Source organism: Talpa europaea, assembly GCF_964194135.1.
Source record: "Talpa europaea genome assembly, chromosome: 12".
Taxonomy (NCBI): domain Eukaryota; kingdom Metazoa; phylum Chordata; class Mammalia; order Eulipotyphla; family Talpidae; genus Talpa; species Talpa europaea.
In genome coordinates this window covers 46,337,762-46,359,938 of record NC_140079.1, presented here as the reverse complement: position 1 = coordinate 46,359,938, position 22,177 = coordinate 46,337,762, and the positions used below count along the sequence as shown (strand labels likewise).

The window sequence follows — 22,177 nt, the reverse complement described above, 5'->3', positions numbered from 1 at the left end:
TCTATGACCTCCTAGTCCCTGCTGAGTGATGAGGTCAACTCTGCAATTCCTAACTCCTGTCTAAATTTGGTTCCAGGACAGCTCTAGTTCCCTGGGCTCAGGGGAGTTCACTGGTGTGAAGGAGCTGGATGATATCAGCCAGGAGGTCGCCCAGTTACAGAGGTGCGTGGGAGGGCCCCTTCCTCCTGACCAGCCTCACACTCTCCTGGGTTGCTGGGAGTGTCAGAGGCTGTGAAACTGTAGAAAGTTGACTGTCACCAGTTTGTTCAGCAGACAGGAAGGGACATGAGTTCTGAGTTCTTGGATTGGCCTAACAAGCTGGTAATGTCGACCTCACTTGGGGTCCTCTGTCTTGGGGTCTCACTATGTGGAAGTGAAGGGTGGGCTGGGAAAGGGATCTGTGGAAGTGAGACTGTGCTTTGTGAAGGGCTGGAGGGGCGAGACTGTGCTTTGGAGCAGGGCCAGAGAGGGTGGTGATAGGGTCCTAAGCAGTGTGGCCATGGAGTCCCAGGCAGGTGGTTGCTAAGTAATGTCAGCCCTCAATGGCAGGAAAGTTTGGTTCCTCCTTAGCACATAAAACAGGTGGACAATAGTGAACATGTGCTGGGGGGCCTTCACTCTGGCTTTCTGCTTCAATGCCTCTGCCTGCCCCCTTGGTTTTCCTCCTTGGCTTCGTGCCCTTAGTAGAGAAGAGCCCTGAGAAGCTAAGGCAGGTTAGAGGTCAGGTGGAACTGGTTAGACGCATGACTGGTCCCAGAGTCTTGGTTACCTGCTGTAGCTCAGCCCAGAGGTGGTTCCGATTCTGTCACTCCTCCTATATTCTTCAAATGAGAAGCCAGCACATGCAGCTGGCAAGGCTGAGTGGGACTGTGAGAGCAAGAGTCAGTGTCCCAGCCGTCAGCCCTAGATCAGGACCAACGGAGTAGGTTGGAGGGATCACAGGGGCCAGGGTCCTGAAAGGGACAGCAGTGTCTGGGTCAGGCCAGGGCTGCCTCTTCACAGCTGTAGTTCTAGCAGCTGGGAGCCTCATTCCCCTGGGAAGGTAAGGGCCAGACTTGGATCAACCCTGTGGTGGCTTTGAGGGTGACCTGGATGATGGGTTGGGTCTGATGAGACATCTCCCCTCAATGACCAGCCATGGTGGTAGGTCTGATGAGCTTTTGCTGGTGCTGACTATATCTGAGGCTGATGGATAGGATTATTCAGACACTCACAGTGTTTCCTGTCTGACCTCACTGGCTGCAAGTACTTTGTCCTAGGAAGGAGTGAGCAGGGCTTATTGGCCACCTGTGGGTCCTGCCCTGGAGGCATCTAGAGAGTGTCTTAGCCTTCCAGCTGCTATAAAATAGTTACAGACTGGCATCTTAACAGACACACTAATTTTTCTTCATCCTGAGTTTGGAGGGTAGATCTGGAGTTTAATGAGGGCCCTCTTCCTAGTTTACAGGGGGCAAGAGGCAGGGAGCTTTCTGGGTACCTGTTTTTAGGGACATTGATTCTTATTCTCAGGGCTCCACCCCTATGACCTAATTACCCTCAAAGACCCGACTCCTGAAACTGTTACCTTGGGAGTTAGACTTCAGTATATGAATTGGGGGGACACAGGCACTCTGTCCACAAGGAGAGATTGGCTGCTGCGTGGAGGAAGGTGAAGAGATAGGTAGGGCTAACCAAGTGCTTGATTGCACACCGGCCAAGCAAAGTCTCCCTTGTGGGAATAGCTGGAAGCAGTGGCAAGTCCAGAGACCCTCACTGCCTGTCTTCTGCCAGCCCTCTACACTTCCCACCCGACTTGGCACACCTCCAAACTTCTCACTGTGCTTTCCTAAGACAAATTGTGCCTACCTGTCTCTGTTCTTCACCAAAGCTCCCAAGAGCTCTCCCCTGGCCTTCCTGGGCAGGATGCCTTCACCACCTTTCCAGTGGGATTTCCCCTCAGGGAAATTCATCTGTGCCTTGATTTGTCAAGGCATATCTGTGCCTTGAAGGCAGAGCCTCTCATGGTATGGGATGTGCCATCTTGGTGTTTCTGGGAGGTGGACACTCACCATTGAGTGAGCAAGTGAGGCTAAGCTTTCTCTTGCTGCAGAACAAATCACCACAGATGTAGTGGCTTAAAACCATGCAAATTTATGTGCTTATGTGGCCAGAAGTCCAGGTGGGCTTGACTGGGCTCCCTGCTCAGGTTTTCACAGGGTCAAGGTCACAGTGTTGGCTGCCTTGGGGAAGAATCTGAATCGGTCCCTTGATATGCTGGGTTTGAGAACTCTATCCCTGCTGGGTGCAGCAACTGCAAGGGGCTACCCTCGCTGCTTCTGGAGGCCCGTCCAACATGACTTCCTTCTGATGGGGCTGTCTCACCTGGTGCTTACCTGGGCCTCTCATCCTGGGCATTACTCTGACTTCCTCTTGAAAAGTTCCTACTTTGAAGGGCTTGAGTTATGTTGAGATGCTAACTATGGCATCCATGGATTCTACCCCCACTGAAGAGAGGGACTTGTAGGGTAAACATCACTGGGGTCTCTCCTAGATTTGCATTCCAGTGTCCCCTGGGCAGGTGGCTGCTGAGTTGAGAAGTCTGGGTGGGGAGCATGCCCTGAGGTAATGGTCGGCTCATTCACTCTGTGCTTTCCTGAAATGTTTTTGAAAACTCAGAGAGAAATACTCACTGGAACAAGACATCAGAGAGAAAGAAGAGGCCATCAGACAAAAAACCAACGAAGTTCAGGTAAGCACAGCACCCGTTCTCATCAGGTGGGGCTTGCGTGGGGTATGAGGAAGGTCACCCTGTGCTTGTCGGGAACTTGAGCTGCAGGCTTTCTAGTCAGTGTTTTTCTTTCCATAACTATAGAGGGGAGGTTTTTTTAAAAAATAAAATTGAGATTATAATTCACATAATATAAAATACACAGTTATTAGGTGGACAATTTGGTGGTTTTTAGTGTATTTATTATGTTGCTTAACCATCACCCATGTTTAGTTCCAGAGTATTCCATCTAATTAAAAAGAAACTCATCCCCGCTGCAGTCACTCCCCATCCTCCTCCTTTCATGTGTTTGCTGTGTGTGATTTGCCTATTCTAGACAGCTCTTATCACTGGGCTACTCAGTAAGTGTCCTTGTGCCTGGTCTCTCAGCATGCTGTTCTCGAGGTTCAGCCACATTGTATGGTGTCAGGACTTAATTCCTTTTAGGATGGTGATGCTTAACTGAGTGCATGGATCACATTGTGTTTATCCATTCATTCAATAGACGTTGGGCGCTTCTGCTTTTTGTCTATATTGAGTAATGGTACTATCAACACTAATGTACACATTTTTTAAAAAACATATTTATTTATGCATACAGGAGCTGGAGTACAGGCCAGAAGTGTGCGGGGTGGGGGAAGGGGGGGATGAGAGGAGTCACCAGAGACAGAGTGGGGAACAGAACAGGCAGACTGACTGAAATACACTGCTGAGGGGCGCAGCGGGCAAGACTAGAGAGTTCTGCTGTGCCATGTGGGTAGCTCCCTGGCCGGAGATCGAACTTGTGCTGCAGTGGCTGCGGACAGCTTCATAGGTTGCATCTTAAACCCTTGTGCCACCAGGGAGGCCCAATGTACACATTTTTGTCTGGACATATGGTTTTATTTTTCTTGGTATCTACTGAGTTTAAAGTCATATGCTAGATCTTATTTTTCACCTTTTTTTTTTTCAAAGATTTGTTTATTTATGCATACAACAACTGGGGTACAGGCCAGGGACGTGGGGGGTGAGAGGATTCACCACAGACAGAGTGGGGAGCAGAATAGGCAAATCGACTGAAGTACACCACTGAGGGGAGCAGTGGGCGAGACAGGAGAGGTCTGCCGCACCATGTGGGTATCTCCATGGCCGGGGCGGGTCGAACCAGCACTGCGGAGGCTGTGGATTGCTTCATTGTGCGGTGCTTAACCCCTTGTGCCACCAGGGAGGCCCCTCTTATTTTTCACCTTTTAAGGGGGATGAGAGGATTCGCCAGAGACAGAGTGGAATACAGAACAGGCAGAATGACTGAAATACACTGCTGAGGGGAGCAGTGGGAGAGTCAGGAGAGGTCTGCTGCGCCATGTGGGTTGCTCCCTGGCCAACCGGGGATCGAACTTGTGCTGCAGTGCCTGCGGATTGCTTCGTAGTGCGGTGCTTAACCCCTTGCTCCACCAGGGCGGTCCCCCTTCACACTGTTTTAAAAAGTAGCTGCATCATCATACAGTCAAACTTACAATGCACGAGGGTTCTAGTTTTTCCATATCCTCACCAACACTTCACATTTTTTTCATTGCAGCCTTTCCAATGGATGTAGTATGGTATTTCACTGTCCCTAATACTCTTCCTAATGATGTTGAGTATCTTTTTGTGTATCTGTTGGCCATTTGTATATCTTTTTGGAGAAAAGTCACTTTCTTTGTACATTTTTTAGTTGGTTGTCCTTTTATAACTGAGTTGTAAGAGTTCTTATTATTTTTTAGATACTCCCCTATCAGATACATGATTTGTAAATATTGTGTTCCACCTGTGGTTTGTCTTTTCACTTTCTTGATGGTGCCCTTTGAAGCACGATATTTTCAAATTTTGCTGAAGTCCACTGTATTCCCTTTTTTTTTGCTCTTTTATCATCATATGTAGGAACCTGTTGTCAAATCCAAGGTCACAAAGATTTACCTCATTTTTTTTTGTGGGAGCTTTATATTTACAGTTTTTACATTTAGGTCCGTGACCTTTTTAGAGCTAACTTTGTATATGGTGTGAGAAAGGGGTCAGACCTCATTCTTCTGCATGTGGAGATCCAGTTGTCCCAGCACCATCTGTTGAAGAAGCTGTTCTTTCTTCCTGAATGGTCTTGGCATCTTTCTGGAAAAGCAGTTGACTATAGATGTGTGAATGTATTTCTGGACTCAGTTCTGACCCATTTATCTATATGTCTTTATGCCAGTGCCACACTGTCTTGATGACTGTACCTTTGTAAAGGATTTTGAAATCGAAATGTGAGTCTTCCAGCTTCTTTTTCAAGATTGTTTTGGCTATTCTGAGTCCCTTCCATTTCTTTGTGATTTTTGGAATCTGTCACTTTCTGTGCAGAGCCCAGCTGGGGTTCTAGTGGTGATTGTATCAGGTCTTTAGGTTAGCTATGTTATTTCTTTTTGCTCTAACACATCTCCCCAACCCCAGTGCCCTTCCTAACGACACTGGCAGGTCCTTTTCCCTGTGGGACTCTTAAATGGTTTTTTTCTCTGTTACAGAATGAGGTCCAGACATACACACTGGACCTCACCTGCCTTCTTCCTTCTTCTCTCCCTCACCCACTTCTTGTCCTTCCCTCAGATGTGGCAGACCCACATTTCTGCCACTGACTCCCCTCTCAAACATCCTGTGTGTTTTCTCCCCTACACTTGTCAGACTTGAGATCTATTCCTCAAATGAAAGGTTGGGACAAGCAGATAGAGGAGCAGACAATTCAGCTCTCCAAAGTTGGATTTACTGTCATGAGAGGAGGGAGCAAAGATGTTTTTGTAGGGAGAGGGAGACCCTGCGCATTCTTCTGTTTTTTTTCTGACATAGCATCAGCCACCATAGCGTCTCTGGCCCATCTTCCCTTATTCCCAGGAACTCTTCACATTCACTGTGGGTTGTACTGTTGGTTCCCAGACAGTCCCTCCTGATAGAAATTGTATTGTGTACAGCTTTTGCTCTCATAGGCCTTCTATATGTACCTCTCTGGGATCCTTTCCTGGAAGTCTAACAGCTCAAGGAGACCTATGATGGCCTTGGTGATGGATGCTATACTTGGGGAAGCTTCAGCAGTGGACACCCATCATGTCCTACCCCTCTGCTTGAATGGCTTACAGGAGGTGCCCACTGCGGAAACCAATCCCAGATCCAGTCTCTTTGGCGTAGCCTGCAGCATGGCTTCTGTTGCCTCACCCCTTTTCCCTTTGTTCTGGCTAGAGGGTGACACCCTGACCTTTCTTATGCCCTTGTGACCCCTCCTCAGGGCTTCTCTCCTCCCTGTTGCCTCCTGCTCGTCCTTTGGGTTCATCCTAAGTGGTGCTTCCTTGGGGGTCTTCTTCACCTGTGCAGTGTTGGCTCAGTCTCCCCAGGTCCCCATGACTCCCACCAACAGCTCCTGTGCTGTCCCTCAGTGCTGCTCATCCCAGTTCATCTGTATTTGGGTGATGCCTCTTATTATCCCACCCCTGGCCATAGATCACTGGAGAGAAGGGGATGGAGGTGTGGTTCTTAGTTGGGCACCCACCCCATCTTCCTGGCCCCTGGCCTCTCAGATTATCATTGACTATCTGCTGAAAGATTTGGCGTATGTGGCAAGTGTGTGCAGGATGCTGGTCTGAGTTCAGGATAGGGCTGGGGTTTGTAGACCATCCTAAAGGCTCCAGCCCTGGCTGTGATAATGTAGCCTTGGGTGTGCCCCATTTTCTGTTTTCTCAAGTGAATTCATGCCATCTTCCTCAGGAATTACAAAATGATCTAGACCGGGAAACAAGCAGTTTGCAAGAGCTGGAAGCTCAGAAACAGGATGCACAAGACCGCCTGGATGAAATGGACCAGCAGAAGGCCAAACTCCGTGACATGCTCAGTGACGTCAGGCAGAAGTGCCAGGACGAGACCCAGATGGTGAGTTGGAGCTCCCTAAGCTGCTCTCAACTCAGGAGGCCTTGAGAAACAGGCCCAGACAGTCTGCTGGCTAAACAGTTTCTGAATGTGTCACTTAGAAAAGCATCTAAGCATATGTGACCTGACCTTAGCCTCACCCACTGAGTATAAACATCAGTAGCCTGGGTCCCCACAAACCTGTGTGTGACACCTTCCTACACCCTAACCCAAGCCTCATAGCACATGGTCCAGGACACCTCTCTCCTCTTATTTGCATGTAGTATCTTCACTGTTGGTCACAAACTAGGAGGCTGCAGCCTCACATGTCTCCTCCGAGGCCTCTCACAGGATATCCGCCCTCTGGGGATTATATGTCTTCCTGGTCACATATCTCCTTATTCCAAGTGATTGCTTGGTTACATAGGGGCAAACATGTCTGCCTTGGCATTTCTGTCTTTGTTTTGAATGTGGAGCGTGAGGTGTATAAAGAAACCAGGTATCTGGGCTGTAGACAGGTGTCCGCCTCCTGGATTATCTCCTTTGTAGAATCCTTAGAGTCACCTTCCATCTTATTTCAGATCTCCTCATTGAAGACCCAGATCCAGTCTCAGGAATCTGACCTCAAGTCCCAGGAAGATGACCTAAACCGGGCGAAATCAGAGCTGAACCGGCTGCAGCAGGAGGAGACACAACTGGAGCAGAGCATTCAGGCTGGGAAGGTCCAACTGGAAACCATCATCAAGTCCCTCAAGTCCACACAAGATGAAATCAACCAGGTATCCCCAGGGGTGGGTTTGCTGTGACAACCTGCAGTGCAGGCTCTTCTGGGGTCTTTTGCCCATGGGAGTAGCCATTGTGAGCTCTCACACCTGTGTGTATGCTCTGCAGGCCTGAGTGTGTGCTGTGGCTGCTTGTTTCCTTTGCTGTCACCCATCTCATTTATGTTAGGTTCTCTTCTTGAAAACTATCATCTGGAGGTTAAGCACCAGAGAACCCTCGAGCGAGTGTTCCAGCATCGTACTGACTTTGCCTTGCTGACCTTTTACCTCCCCACCTAAGCACATAACAAATTATGTTACCAGCTCTTGTCAACCTGGTTCTAGCACAGGCAAGAGGTATAGGGCTGGCACATTGAGGAGGCACCACCACCTGTAAAGTATATCACCCCGTATGGCTCCTGGTCCAGTTCTTCAGGCTGCCAACTTTCCCATCTCTCCTCCCTCCGCTACTCATCAGCAGAGGGAAGGCTCTTTTCCTGCTCCCCTATATGGAATGCTATTCCTTGCTGGCTGTTGGTTGTCCCACTTGCAGGGTAGATGTGACATTTGCCCTTGGCAATACTGAAATGGCTACTCATGCATCCTTGCTTGGCTGAATCCATCTCTTTCTTCTTTTTGCCAGTTTACAGACAAATGCACAGCACTCAGGGACATAATAGCCTCTAAAATGCTTTTTTGTTAATTACTATCTATAAGATTCTCATAAATCTTTACCCTCCCAGCCTTTAGTGTTTTTAAAAGGTGGATAGGAGCCAATACCTAAGAGTATGTTATTGATAGTAATAGGAGCTGCTGTTTATCATTTCTATGTTTTGGGGTGTGTGTGTGTGTGTTTGCAGTTTGCAGTTAGGTATTATTCATGATACCTGATGCTCCATTTTGGAGAAGAGGAAACAGAGGTTAGGTCACTAGCCTGAAATCATGCAGTTTGTAGGAAACAGACACGTGTCAGGGTCTGTCGGACTTCAGTCTTCCTTCCCCTGGCCTCCCTTCCTGCCTCCAGGAATGAGGGAGCAGCAAACAGGATAATGAAAACTCCATAAAAGAAAATGACTGTAGAACATCATTTTGAACATATTGACAGTCTGAATCTTGTCCCTGTCCTGTGTTTGTTCCAAGTCGACAAGCATTTGTTTGGATGTATGCCTCTCTCAGGTACCAGGCCGTGAGAAGGGTCTCATCTTGGTTCATGAGCCATCTCACTCATCACAGATGTAGTGGATGGGTAATTCAGTTCTTCATGTGAATTGTTGGGGGTTGGATATTAAGAGAGAAAAATGTCCTGCCCAACATATTTTCCCAAAACCTCATGTGATATTTTCCGTGTTTCTGTTGTGCAGGCAAGAAGCAAACTCTCCCAGCTGCACAACAGCCACCAGGAAGCCCAGGAGCAGTTTGAACAGGCGCTTGACGGGGCCCGAGGCGCCAGCCTGACCAACCTAGCTGACCTGAGCGAGGGCGTCTCCTTGACAGACAGGGTCGGTTTTGGAGCCATGGTAAAGGTCGAATAAACATGTCCTAGTCCTGGATTAAGTCTCAGGTTGTGAACAGAGAATGCCCTACCTGCCAGAGTTCATCCCTGCCAACCTTAGTTCTTTCCACGTGCAGGGTTTTTGTTTTTTTTCTACTGCTCTGCATGTCCCCATTGTCCCTGCAGCCTGGCATCTGGGCAAAGCCAGGGGTGGGCCAAATCTTTGGTAAAAACCTGTTTTACTGCCATTTCTGTCTAATAGAGGGCTTCTTAAATCTAACCAAAGTTGGATTGATCTCTTTACACATTGTGAAACCCCGCATCCTGCTAAGTGAGGGACTGGGGAATATGTGTGTGTGTGTTTACCGTTAGAGCACCTTGGAAATCAGATGTATCCATAAGGAACAAGAAAAAATGACAGCCTTCCTGGGGTTTTGCTGGGTCACCTATGAATTGGCTTCTCTCCTGAAATTTAGTTATATTAAGCACTTTATTTCAAACTCCATGACCCTAGTGGTTCTGACTGAGACCCAAGGGACTGGGGGTCTGTTAGGTGTTTGTGGGCTCTGGGACCATGGACAGGCAGCAGGTCTTAGTCACACATCCCTGTCCCTGCCAGAGTCTCCCACTGCAGTCTAAACCCTGACTCGAGCCATTTCCAGTTGAGTTTGACTGCTGAGAGCATCTTCTTGCTGTTGAGGGAACTAATGGAATGTGTTCTCGATGGATTTTTTTTGTGCTCTTCCTTTAACAGTTTGGCTGGCTCTGTCTCCTCTGCCTCTGGAGTGTCTTTTTTGAGCCCTTCTCCTGGTCTGTGTGCTTTTGGACACCTTTGCTGCATAATATGTCTCTCTCTTAACAAGAATTGGCCCTTTAGTTCATTCCTTTACATGTTTCTTTCCTCAGTAGCCAAGTACTCAACCCCACAAATCTACAGGGAAGCTTACGTTTTCCCCAAACTACTTTAAAGGCATTGTGGGTGTTCTCACCTTCTGCCTCCCACAAGCTCCCTCTGCCTTTCAAATACCCACTCCTATTTAGGAGTCTGTAGAGGTTTCTTGTCCATTCTGGGGCCCTTTGCAACTCTACTGTCTGCATTTAGACCATGAATATCAGTTTCTCATGAATCGTGTGAGGCAGGACTGCCTCTTGGCTCTCTGGCTATTGCGGTGTGTGCCTCAGCTTCCCAGCAGACTCCCCTTGTCTCATCTGCCTTTGTTACTCTTGCTCACCCTGTTCCCTTTTTATTCATGAATACCTCACCCTTAAACTCTTCTGCATGTTTTGATACAATTGGTTTCCTTGGCTAAAAGTGGCAGTGAAGTGGCAATTCCAAAGTGGCCCGTGACACCCCTCTCCCCCCATTGTTTACCTTTATTTTTAATTATCTCATAAGTGGGGTAAAGTTTACATGATAGCCAATTGTCTCAGGATGTTGATGTTAAATATGCTACATAAAATTTGCACCCAGTCTCTGAAAGAAAAATGATATTTATCTTGTATAAATACAATGTTTAAAAGCATCTTTTTGGGATTTGTTTCCATTTCTTAATAAACACATTAAAGAGGGCTTTTTGTTTACTCCTGAACATTTCAAGACTGCTCCAGAGACGGGATGAAAGGGATGGGCTTAGTTCTCTAAGACCAGTACAATCACAGAGGTACATTTCAAGTTTTCTAAGACTGGCCAGTTTTACCAAAGTTACTCAGTTTAGTGCTTTGCTCACACAGTATTACTTTGTCCGAGTATCACAAAATTGCTAAATCCATATATATATATATATATATTCCTCTCCTTTCATCTGAAGTGATAATACTGGCCTCTTGCTCTTGATGATAGCTTCCTAACCAACTCATGTCACAGAGAAGAAGTTAAATCATCTCAGACTGACTTATGCCTAATTGAGGGCTCATCAATTGGGAAAGATTGGGTTGTCTGTCATGTCTGACCCATGGGGGCCTGCTCGAGCTGGTGTTGTAAACTCTCCAGTGCCCATTATTAAATAGAAGTTTTGTAAGTTACCTTTGGTAACTTGAAATCAGCCACTATGGGAGTAATTACACCCCGGAATTGGCAGAAGTTCACAATCAGGGCTTCCCGCCCCCCTGGAGCTTGGGTTCCCAATTTGCCCCTACCACATACTCTTTCTAAGGTGAGGGACTATCAACAGATGCCTCTGGTGCCCTTGCAGGCTGTTCATATCTATTTTCTAGGAAGTCCAGAAAGTAAGACTGGTCACTGAACTTGCTGTTGAAGGTATTTTAGCTTTGCTGAGGAACATATCCTCCAAACCTGTGCTGATCTTTGCCTGGTAGACCACTTTTCACTGGGAAGTGGCTAGTGGATCATGGCACTTGTAGCATCTGTGGTGGGCACTTGTAGCATCTAGTTTTCTGCTCTGATTATGAAATGGCATCAAACCACAGTGGTTACCCTGTCAACATGAACCCTGCTGGAATCTTCTTGGGCTTCACATTTAAAGGGGGAGGCGGTTGTCTCACCAGGCAAACAATTGTTCCTGAGAGGTTGCAGGCCCATTATTCAGCTCAGGTGGCTTGTGGCTCAAGCCCCAGGATCTTTCTCTTCTCTTGTCTTCTGCTGTTTAGTAGTCTTCCAAGTGATAGTTGAAAACATTAACAAACAAATAAATACAAACACAACCAACTTGTAAATCCACACCAATTAAAAAGTAGTAGGAGCTTCTATTCTGAGTCTAAACTGTCATTCTTAATACACTGCTTTGTCCAGAATGTTACTTCTCTCTGTCCTCCTTCTGGAATTGTCCAGCTGCCTCCCTGTGCAGTGTGAGGTGTTTCTTTCCCACTTTGGTCTCCCAGCTTCCTTAGATCAGGACTTCTGAGTCACACTTATCTGTGTCCAAGAGCCCCATCGGATGCTTGTTGGGCACCTGCATCTTGTGATCCTTGTGCTGTCCATGCCAACTGGGGGTGCAGAGCTTGGAAACCTGTACCTACTTGCCTAAGAACCCGGCTTGGTTTCCCCCTTGGGGAGCCCTGTGGTTGGAGTATCCAGATAATTTTTCCCAGGTAAGAAAAATCTGTAATCATCCAAGGGTAGGGGTGTTGGTCACTTCTTCCTGTCAGCCCAGCACCTGAGCACCGTCTTCCTCCCCCAAGGGGACAGCCTGGGTCTGCCAACGCCTTAGCAGGGATTTTCCTTTGATACATTTGGTGTCATTGCTCTCAACATTGTCCATATTTTTTTGCGAAAGCCCCAGGTCTTTTCTTACTTAGTTCTGGTCAGTTGGAATAATGGATGCACTCACCTGGCCCAGCATACTCACACGTTTGCCAGACTTGAGGGTGTTGTACTCTTGTGTGTCACAGTCACAGAAACCTTCGTGTTTTCACTGAGGGTGTGTCTCTAGTCACCAAAATAGATTCTGGATTGCTAAACCAAGTGCATTGTTCCTGTGCATATGGCCAGCCCCCTCTCTCAGCCCTTTCCACATGTGCTGTTCAGAAGCAAATTTTTTTTTCTTCTGCTTTAGATATACTTGTTTGTTTCTAGAAATAAGTGCTTTTTTAAAAAAAATGCAAAGTATTGAATATGCTCTAGTGATTCTAACTGCATGAGTTCTTGTTTCCTCCCAGGATGTAAAGAGCCAGCGTGCTTCTTGGTGTGGAAATGGTGCTTGTTTAAATGCCCACTAGGTATATACTCACTGACAAAAAGATGTTGAGGGTAGCCACACCTTTGAATGAGGCCTATAGCTACAACTTTGGGGTGGCTCCTTACACTTTCTTCTTTGAAAATTCCAAAAATACTACCTTTTTTCTGATTCAATGATTAGAAGAAATTTAATTGTGGTAAAATACACAAAACATAAAATTTACCATCTTAACCATTTTTAAATAAACTGTTCAGTAGTGCTAAGTTCATTAGCATTTTGTGAACTAAACTCCGGAAATTTCTCATCTTCCCGTTAAACACTCCCCAACCTCCAGCCCCTGGCACCCACCATCCTACTTTCTGTCTCTAAGAACATCACTCCCCTAGAGACCTCATGTAAGTGGAATCACACAGTATTCATCCTTGTGCATCTGACATATTTCACTCAGCACTATGTCCTCAAGGTTCATTCATGTTTAGAATGTATCAGAAATGCCTTCTTTTTGAGGCTGAACAATATCTCAATTATATAGTCATGCATTGCTTAACCATGGGGGTACTTTCTGAGAAATGTGTTGTGTGTGAATGTCATAGAGTATAATTATACAAGCCTAGATCACACAGCCTACTACACATCTAGGCTACATGGTACAGCCTGTTGGGACCACCACTATGTATAAGATAGGTCCATTGTTGTTGATTGAAATATTAAATGATGCATTACTCTTTAGACCATAACTCTTTTTCCACTCATCTATTGATGGACATTTGGACTGCTTCCACTCAATGATTTTTAAATAAGCTTTTTTAGAAGAGTGTCAGACTTACAGAAAAATTGTAGGCATAGTGCAGAGAATCCCCACATGTCCCAGATCCAGCCTCCTCATTGCAAACATCTTATGTGGCAGTGTCAGTGCATGATTATTAGCTAAAACCCACATTTCTTCAATGATTTTAAAAAAACCAACTTTTAATTTCACTTAAAAGGGAAATGTGAGTTAGGTATAGAATTCTATATTGTGTTTTATATCTGAAATAATAAAATCCCTGTCCTTTCTCTTCACAAAATTACAGGATGATCCTTTCAAAAATAAAGCCTTGTTATTTAGCAACAATGCACAAGAAATGCATCCAGATCCCTTCCAAGCTGAAGATCCCTTCAAATCTGACCCATTTAAAGGAGCTGATCCTTTCAAAGGTATCTCACTTGTGGGAACCCCCTTCCACATGGAAAGGCTACTGTTTAGCATAATTAGAGATGACCCCATCTGAAGTGGAGGAGGAAAGGGATTTGAGCTTAATGAACCCCTTGTGTTTTCTGCCCTATTCCAAGTAGAAAAAATCTGAGGCACTGGGGTACTTGGAAGGGTGGGCTCCAAGTCCACATGATGCCCCATTAAAGCTGAGTTGACCCTGAAACAGATCTGCATTCTGGTCCCCCAGAGGGCAAATCCTTCCCTGTTCACCTCACAGGGTTGACAAGATAGTCAGATGGTATGATTGGAGATTATGAAAGTACCTAGTAAGCAAGAAATTCCCATAGCATCTCAGGACTCAACCTTGTGAGCTTCCTCTAGAGCCATGCACAAGTCAAGAATATCAAAGAATTCTAGAAACGAGATTTCCCACATTTCTTTTTTTCAGAGCAGAACAGTATTTCCAGGGAGGCTCTCTATAGGTTTCTGAAAAAAAATTTGCCGAGACTGGGTGAGGCCAGTGGGACTTCTTCCCAGTTCTCGACTGAGGTTGAAGTGCCATAGGTTGGGCAGTGAAACAGGCAGCTCTCCACACTCTTATGCTCTAGGGCTGGCATGCAGATGAGGAGGGGGCATCTGAGGGAGGTGGGAGGCAGCTGAGACAAAAGTGACACCCAGCACAGAGGGAGTGTGTGCTGGCTCTGCTGCACTTTCCTGGCCAGTCTGCAGGGAGCAGGCACCTGTGCTTTCATTTTGCCTTCAATGTCTCAGATGGTGTTGCTTCTGTGCTCCTACTAGGATGCCAAGGACATGTCTAACAGGCATCTCAACATTCCTCTCTTACCTAGGTGACCCGTTCCAGAGTGACCCTTTTGCAGAGCAACAAACAGCTTCAGCAGGTAAGAAAGGCTATGGTAAGAGTTGTTCACGTTGAGGGAAATGGACAGATATCTTCCAGCCTCCTCCCTGGTCTCCTGTGATGTGGCTCAGGGGTTTAGTTTCTGAGGGACCTGGTAGTGACACCATCCTTCTGGTTAGTCTGGTGCCCTTTTGCCTGTCTTGTACCAGGAAGAGTAAAAATAGAGAAGAAGCTGCTGGTGTCAGGCACTTGTTTGATCATGCCTGGGGAATCTAGATCCCTTGTGCCTGCTGTGACACTGTGGCGGCATCAGTGGTGTCCATACTTGGTGGAACTTCTGTCACCACATCCAGAGTCATAGCAGCATAGATTGGGAAGGATAACTGGCACCTTACATGAAATCCTAGAGTCCTGTTTCCTCCTGGTGAAAGTGGTTTTCGCCCTCATCCAGTCACTGTGTAATGGGTCTTACCTAGGTGACCCGTTCCAGAGTGACCTTATCCGAAGGGAAGGAGCACACTGGGTGTGGTGTGGGGACTATGCTTCCTGTTTGTTTATTTTTATTGAGGTAAAATTCATATAGCACAAATGAACCATTTAAAATTCAGTAGCATTCAGCACATTTTAGCACATTGTGCAGCTGTCACCTCTATCTAGTTCCAGAACATTCCATCGCCCCAAGGGAAACCTCATCCCTAGGTACAATCACTTCCCATCCCTTTCCTCTAGGCCCTGACAACCACTAATGTGCTGACTGTGCATTTACCCATATTATTTATCTTTGCTATTTTTAAAATCTGCTTTGTTGAGAAGGATAATTTATACACACACAAAATTTACCTAATTTAAGTGTATAATGAGATACACTTTGACAAATGTGTATAGTCGTGTGGGACTGAGAACATTTCCTTCATTCTGGAAGGTTCCCTAGTCCTTCCTCACTCCCAGGTCCCTGGCAACTACTGACCTCCTTTCTATCACTATGGTTTTTACCCTTTCTTGGTAGAGTCACATAAATTGCATCGGTCAATTAACATGTTCTTTTTATATTTGGGTTCTTTCACTAAATGTTCTTTATTCATGGAGAATTTTTTCCTTTTTACCCCAAACACCTAGATCCATTTGGAGGGGATCCTTTCAAAGAAAGTGATCCATTCCGAGGCTCTGCCCCTGACGACTTCTTTAAGAAACAGACAAAGAATGACCCGTTTACCTCAGACCCATTCACGAAAAACCCGTCCTTACCTTCGAAGGTGAGTGACGCTGGGAAGGCGCGGATGATACCTGAGTGGCACCCGAATGAAAGCAGCCCTTCCTCTTCCTCTGTGACTTAGGGCATCATACTTCTAATTGCTCGTTTGGCTTGACAGATATGGGCCTTGTGTGTTGCGTGAGGCTGTGCAGGAACTGGATCACTGGCCTAGTCTGTTTCTAGATATCATGGTCACCAGTTCCTGTGAAGGCCACCTGGTCCTATGAAGCAGAGTGTCACATCCAGTTCTTTTCTGTGCCTCCATTACTTAATGCAGGACACCAGCTCTCTGTTCTGCTGCCCCACTTTCTCTCTCCCAACAAGGACAATACCAGGATAAAGCACCACATACCCCCTGCCTCTACACACCACACTACCATTCTTAGAGCACAGTGCTGATGGGATCAGGTTGGGATCAGGTTGCCTCTGAGGGCCTGGTCACGCACGAGAAGCCCGTATTTGCAGCCTGGCAGCACCTAGTGTGAAGACACACATGGACACCTGTCCCCCAATATGTAGTAAACCACATGTTCTACACAATGATAGGCTGACCAGACTGGGTCACATTGGTGTCAATAAAGGGTTAAAAAATAAAAAAATGAAAGGAACAGAGAATTTTTGTGTATAAGTGAGGGCAGTTTATATCCTCCCTTCATGTTCTTACTACATCTCTGTACCCAGCTTTTTAACTTCTTGGGCTTTCCTTTCTTCAGAGACCTATAGGTCTATAATTCTAGTCACAGAGATCCTGGAAGGTAGGGATTAATTTGTTTTGTTTTGTTTTGTTTTTTTAAAGATTTATTTACAAGAATTTATTTACAAATTTATTTACAAGAATTGGGGTACAGGCTAGAGATGCAGGGGGTGAGAGGATTCACCAAAGAGAGAGTGGGGAACAGAACGGGCAGACTGACTGAATACACTGCTGAGGGGAGCAGCGGGCGAGACAGGAGAGGTCTGTCCCACCATGTGGGTTTCTCCCTGGCCGGCCGGGAATCGCACTCATGCTGCAGTGGCTGCGAATTGCTTCATAGGTTGCATCTTAACCCCTGCGCCAACAGGGAGGCCCTGTGGGGATTAATTTGTAACATTTCTGTCTATAAGTTCTGCTGTGAGAGCCCCCTTTGTTCTTGGTGTTAACCAGCTGTGTTCTTACTATCAATTTTTTTGTCTTTTCTACGGGCCAAATTTTTTTTATAAACCTAGTTTTGACTGTTAATTTTTTTTAATGGTTTGTTTCTCTTTCACTGACTTCTGCTCTTTATTAATTCCTTCCTCCTACTTTTTTTTATTAGTACTTTGCTCATCTAATTTCTTAGGATCCAATCTCAGATCATTGATTTTAGACCTTCTTTTCTAACGTAAGTTTCAAAACTACAAATTTTCCTCCCAGCATAGTTTGGGCTACATCCCTTACATTTTAATATGTCGTATCTTCATTGCCATTCAGTTTGAGATATTGTCTAGTTTCCCTTGTGATCTCTGTTGAACCACAAATTATTTGAAGTATGTCATTTCATATCTAGATACTTGTTTTTTTCCCATAGATACAATGTCGATTTCCAATTATTTTATTGTTATTAGAGAATATATTTTGTCTGTTTCCAATCCTTTTAAATTTACTGTGACTCATTTTCCAGTCTGAGTTGGTGAACATATCTGTGTAATTTAGGAGAAGTGTATCTGCGATTGTTGGGGGGCATGTTCTATAAATGCTGGTTATGTCAAAGTAGTTGATGGTATTGTTCTGTCTTTTGTTCGTTTGTTTGTCATTTAGCTCTACCAGGTGCTAAGGTTTATGTGTATGTTAAAATCTCCTATCATTGTGGAATTGCCTGAATCCCCCTTAATTCTTTTTGTTTTTCCTCATATATTTGAAGCTTTCTCAGGTACTTACACGTTTATGACATTGTGGACCCTGAATCAGTGACCTTTTTGTTATTATAAAGGGTTTCTTTTCTCCCTCTGGTGATATCTTTGATTTGAAGTCTATTTTATCACATTAAAATAGATGCTTACTCTTTGCATGTTATCTTTTTTCCCTCTATTTATGTTCAGCTTATCTGAGTGTTTATATATGAAATGTCTTTTGTAGCAGTGTGTTGTTGGGCTTGTTTTTCTCTCCAGTCTGGGAAATCCTTGCCTTTTAAATGGAATGTCTCATTCATTAACATGTGATACATACAGTTCTTGACATAGTTAGATTTAAGTCCTCTATTTTATTATTTGCTTGTTTTTTTATTATGTTTTATTCCTCTTTATTCCTCTGTGCCCCCTTTTGTATTCTTTTGGATTACTTGAATATTTTCTAGAATTCCATTTTTTAGTATCTGTCAACCTCTTTAATTATACCTTTCTTTATTATTTTTTAGGGATTACAATATACAGTCTTCATTTTCATAGACTACTTGAAGGTTGACATAATGTCACTTAATGTAAAATGTAGAAAACTTGCAGCCATATAGATCTGTTTATGCACCTCTCCTAACCAGCAGTCATAGCTGTCCTATGAATGCAATACATCTAAGTATATCATAAACTCCACAAGATAGTCTTGAAAATGTTGCTTTTATTCATAGTATTTTAAAGAGGGAAATAGATGTCTTCTATTTTTTAATTTTTTTTTCTGAAAAGATTTTATTTCTCTTTATGGGCTGACTCAGTCTTTCTTGACAGCTCCCTTACTTGGTGGCAGCCAGGACGTTGCTCAACTCCTCTCTTTTCCTCTAGGCATGGATGTGTCCCCTTCCCCACACCCCCTTCCCCACGACGCGCGCACGCACACACACACACACATACTTTTCTTGATCAATTTGAAGGTCCACCAGTCCGTGGAGACCTTGAGCAACTCCATGGTATACCACTCATATGGGCAAAACCACACACCACCTGGGTCATGCCCTGCAGCCCTTGTGAGGTCACAGCATAGCACAGAGCCCTGACTGCTGCTCTACAGTGGCTACTGTGGCAGAAGGAACGTATCTTAATTTTACCTACTTATTTACCTATTTCAGATCTCTTCATTCCTTTTCAATATCTGGTTTCTACTTGAAGAACTTCCTTTAGTAGTTCTTGTAATCAGGGTCTACTTTTTGTCATTCTTGAGGGTATTAGTGCCCTGTGTGGTATTTTTTCTTTAGGCCCTTCTAAGATGTTGTTCCACTGCTATCTGTTCTTGATGGGAAGTGATCTGTCTTTTTTATAGTTGTTTCGCATTTGTGAAGTACTATTTTTCTGTCAGCTTTCAAGGGCCTGTCTTTATTTTTCTGTAGTTTGACAGTGAACTGTCTGAATGTGACTTTCTTTGTGTTTGTTCTGCTTAGGGTTTGCTCAGCAGCTTAAATCTATGAATTACGTCTTTCACCAAAATCTGTAAGTTTTCAGCCATTATTTCTTTCAATGTTTTCTTTTTCTGCCATTTTTCTCTTTCTCCTGTTTCTGGGATTGCACACATATTACACCTTTTGCTGTTGTTATCCACATAGATCCCTAAGGCTCTGTTTTCATCACATTCCTTTTTCCTCCTGTTTCTTTCAGATTGGGTCATTTCTACTGATCTTAATTTCACTTTTTTATTTGTTGTTTACTTTGTGAATTATTTATTCCAGATATTGTACTTTTCAGTTTTAGAATTTCCATTTATCTCTTTTTTATAGTTGCTATTTCTCTGTTAAGCCTCCTAGCTTTCCATTCACTTTGAGATATTTTCCTTTACCTTATTGAGCACATTTACACTGCTTTAAGGTTGTCTTCACCTGAGAATTCTAACATCTTGGTCATCTGGGGATTGGCTTCATTTTTTTGAGAACCCATTCTTTAAGGATCCATTTTTCTGGTCCTCTATATGTTGAAAAATCCTACACACTGAGAGTGCTCTTTTGTGGAGAGTAGATTCTGTAGTATTCCTCCAATGAGTGGATCGTTTTGTCTCAGCAAGCAGAAAACTTGGTGAGACTCACTCTGCAGACTTTCCTTGTCAATCTTGTTCTTGTGGTCTTAACTGCAGGCTGCTCCGAGATTGCCCACCACACACAGCTTAGGGGTCAGCCCTAAGCTTGGAAGATGTGTCATGGAATCAGGGCTCCCATCTTTTTTGTCTCTTTTCCAGATGTCCAAGCCCTTTCCCACAGCTCTGTCCGCTGGTCTTTAGGCCAGAAAATCAGTGAGTTTGTTATTGGAGTCTTAGCTGCCTAATACCTTTAGATTGTACCTGTCAACGTGGAAAACTCAATCTTGTACTGTTTTCTATTGCCAAGTTTCAGTTCTCCCTCAGGTGGTTGCCTTTTTTTTTTTTGCATTTTGTCCAGAGTTTACAGGTGTTATCCGCTGGAGCATCTATCTGTTGGGATTTTACTCTTACTTGTCTATGGCGACATCAAGATTGTTTATGGTTGAATGAATGGATGATGGAACAAATGACCTACTGTTTACTTTCCCTCTCTCCTTCTCTCCTTTCGTTTAGCTCGACCCCTTTGAATCCAGTGATCCTTTCTCATCCTCCAGTGTCTCCTCAAAAGGATCAGGTGAGATGATGGGTTCAGTGGAAGTTTCAGTCCAGTTAGTACACATTCATATCCCACACTAATGTGTCCTCAGTGTTTATGTCATTAGTCAGTGGCACCTGGAGCCTTACCTGAGACAGTTAAGCCAAAATCAGTACCCACTTGGCTGCCTACCTTCCCAAACAAGAGCTGGTATTTTTCCAGAAAGAAAGCTTGACAGTAAGAAGTAATTCAGTGATAGTGGTGATTTTGGTTCTCTACTCATTCCTCTGCATAAATCTTTGTTTTGTACCTTTGGATTTTTTTTCCCCCTTAAAAGAAAGAGTACTGGCTTGTGCTCTGAGGGAGATAAAAATTATGGACTCCTCCTCACTATTGGAAACAGAACCTGCTTGATCTTTGCTGCCTTGCCTAGCACTTTGCTTCTTAGTTACAGAGTGTGATATTCTAGGGGTGTGTGTGTAAAGGCAAATCACCCTGTCAAAGGAGAAAGAGTGCTGTTCACAGATGATCTTCCCATATAAGTTACGTGGGAAGCATGGTGTGGAGAGCCTTCCCACATAATTCATATGGGTGGTGGGTCACAGATGACCTCCCCACATAAATCATGTTGCTTGCTTCTTGCCCCTAACACCTTCCCTCCTGACCTAGCAGGGCAGCAGGCTGTGCTTCCACAGGGCCCCTGTTGCTCCTTTAGTGGCCATGAACAATGCTGGCTTAGAGCACTGAGTTCCTTGGCTCTTCCCAGCTGGCTATCACAGTGGGAAATTGTCTGGCCAAGCTGTGCATCAAGCACCAGCCAGAATCATTGGGGGTGGAGCCCTTTTTGAGGGCTCTTACATGCACTGGCCAAGAAACACGATCTTCCCTGTTCTCCTGCAATGGGCTGTTGAGTATGAAGAGGCTGCACTTGCCCTTGACCCCAGGAGATATGTGAGTGACTGGCCTGTAACTGCCTCTGTTGGTGCTGCTTGCAGGTCCCTTCGGAACATTAGACCCCTTCGGAAGTGGGTCCTTCAGTAGTGCCGAGGGCTTTGCTGACTTCAGCCAGATGTCCAAGGTAAAGCCCCTCCCATGGAGGATCTGTACCTCTGCCAGTGTCTTTGTGATTTTGTCGTGGTCTTATTGTGGGCTGCCAGGCTTAACTGTTTATGCCACATATGTATTTCCCCGCCACCTTTCAGTTTGAAATGCCTCCCCACATTGTAGTTGTGGGTAAGCAGGCAGGGTCTAGAATGCGCTTGTGGCTCTGACTGGACCCATTTCCCTCCCCCTGCTTCCGCTAGTGTCCTTTGGTGCTCAGTGGGGTCTGATGGCCATTGGCTCTCAAGCAATGATGTCATCGCTGTGACTGAACAAGCTTGAGAGGGTGTTTAGACAACTAGGACTGGGGAGGGGAGCAGGAGCCAGGCCTGGTGGGTAGCTGAGGCTGGCAGGCAGGAGGCGCCCAAGAGAGTGGTCCATGTGTCTGGAGCTGTCAGTCTGATGGAACTTGTGAGGGGTATGGAGTGACGTCTGGGCTCAGAGGAGAAATACACTAGGGAAAAGTAAGCTGTTCGAGGACCAGTCACATCCACTGTTGGGCTGGATAGCATTTCTCTGGTCCCAGTTTCATAAACTGTCTGTGAGTGCAGCTCCACATTGTTATTTCTGGAGAGAACACTTGTGGGAGGCGGGTTGAGGGTGAAATCTTGGATGCAGCAACAACTCATTTACTTTTCTGAAATGGCAAATCAAGAAATAATAGAAAACCATGATCACTGTGACAAATTCCAGAAGAAACTGCTGTGAAATCAAAAGCACTGACCTTGGTGAGTGGGAAAGGTAGTGGAAGGGTCTGCTCTCTTGTACTTTTA

The 22,177-nt window shown here is 45.1% G+C and overlaps 1 protein-coding gene across 3 annotated transcripts in view; it reads left to right on the top strand.

Moving 5' to 3' along the window:
- EPS15L1 (epidermal growth factor receptor pathway substrate 15 like 1) overlaps positions 1-22,177 on the top strand; it is a gene marked incomplete at both ends in the record, with an annotated part of 80,276 nt that overhangs the window by 38,270 nt on the left and 19,829 nt on the right. For 2 of the 3 annotated variants that reach the window (XM_084250339.1, XM_084250338.1), the window contains 10 exons: positions 77-162; positions 2,656-2,728; positions 6,488-6,649; positions 7,207-7,404; positions 8,748-8,903; positions 13,587-13,710; positions 14,557-14,607; positions 15,684-15,820; positions 20,282-20,342; positions 21,299-21,381. In XM_084250339.1, coding sequence (XP_084106465.1) covers positions 77-162; positions 2,656-2,728; positions 6,488-6,649; positions 7,207-7,404; positions 8,748-8,903; positions 13,587-13,710; positions 14,557-14,607; positions 15,684-15,820; positions 20,282-20,342; positions 21,299-21,381 — 1,131 coding nt within the window. Of the gene's footprint in view, positions 1-76; positions 163-2,655; positions 2,729-6,487; positions 6,650-7,206; positions 7,405-8,747; positions 8,904-13,520; positions 13,711-14,556; positions 14,608-15,683; positions 15,821-20,281; positions 20,343-21,298; positions 21,382-22,177 lie in introns of all 3 variants that reach the window. The other variant, XM_084250337.1, reaches the window with a different exon arrangement.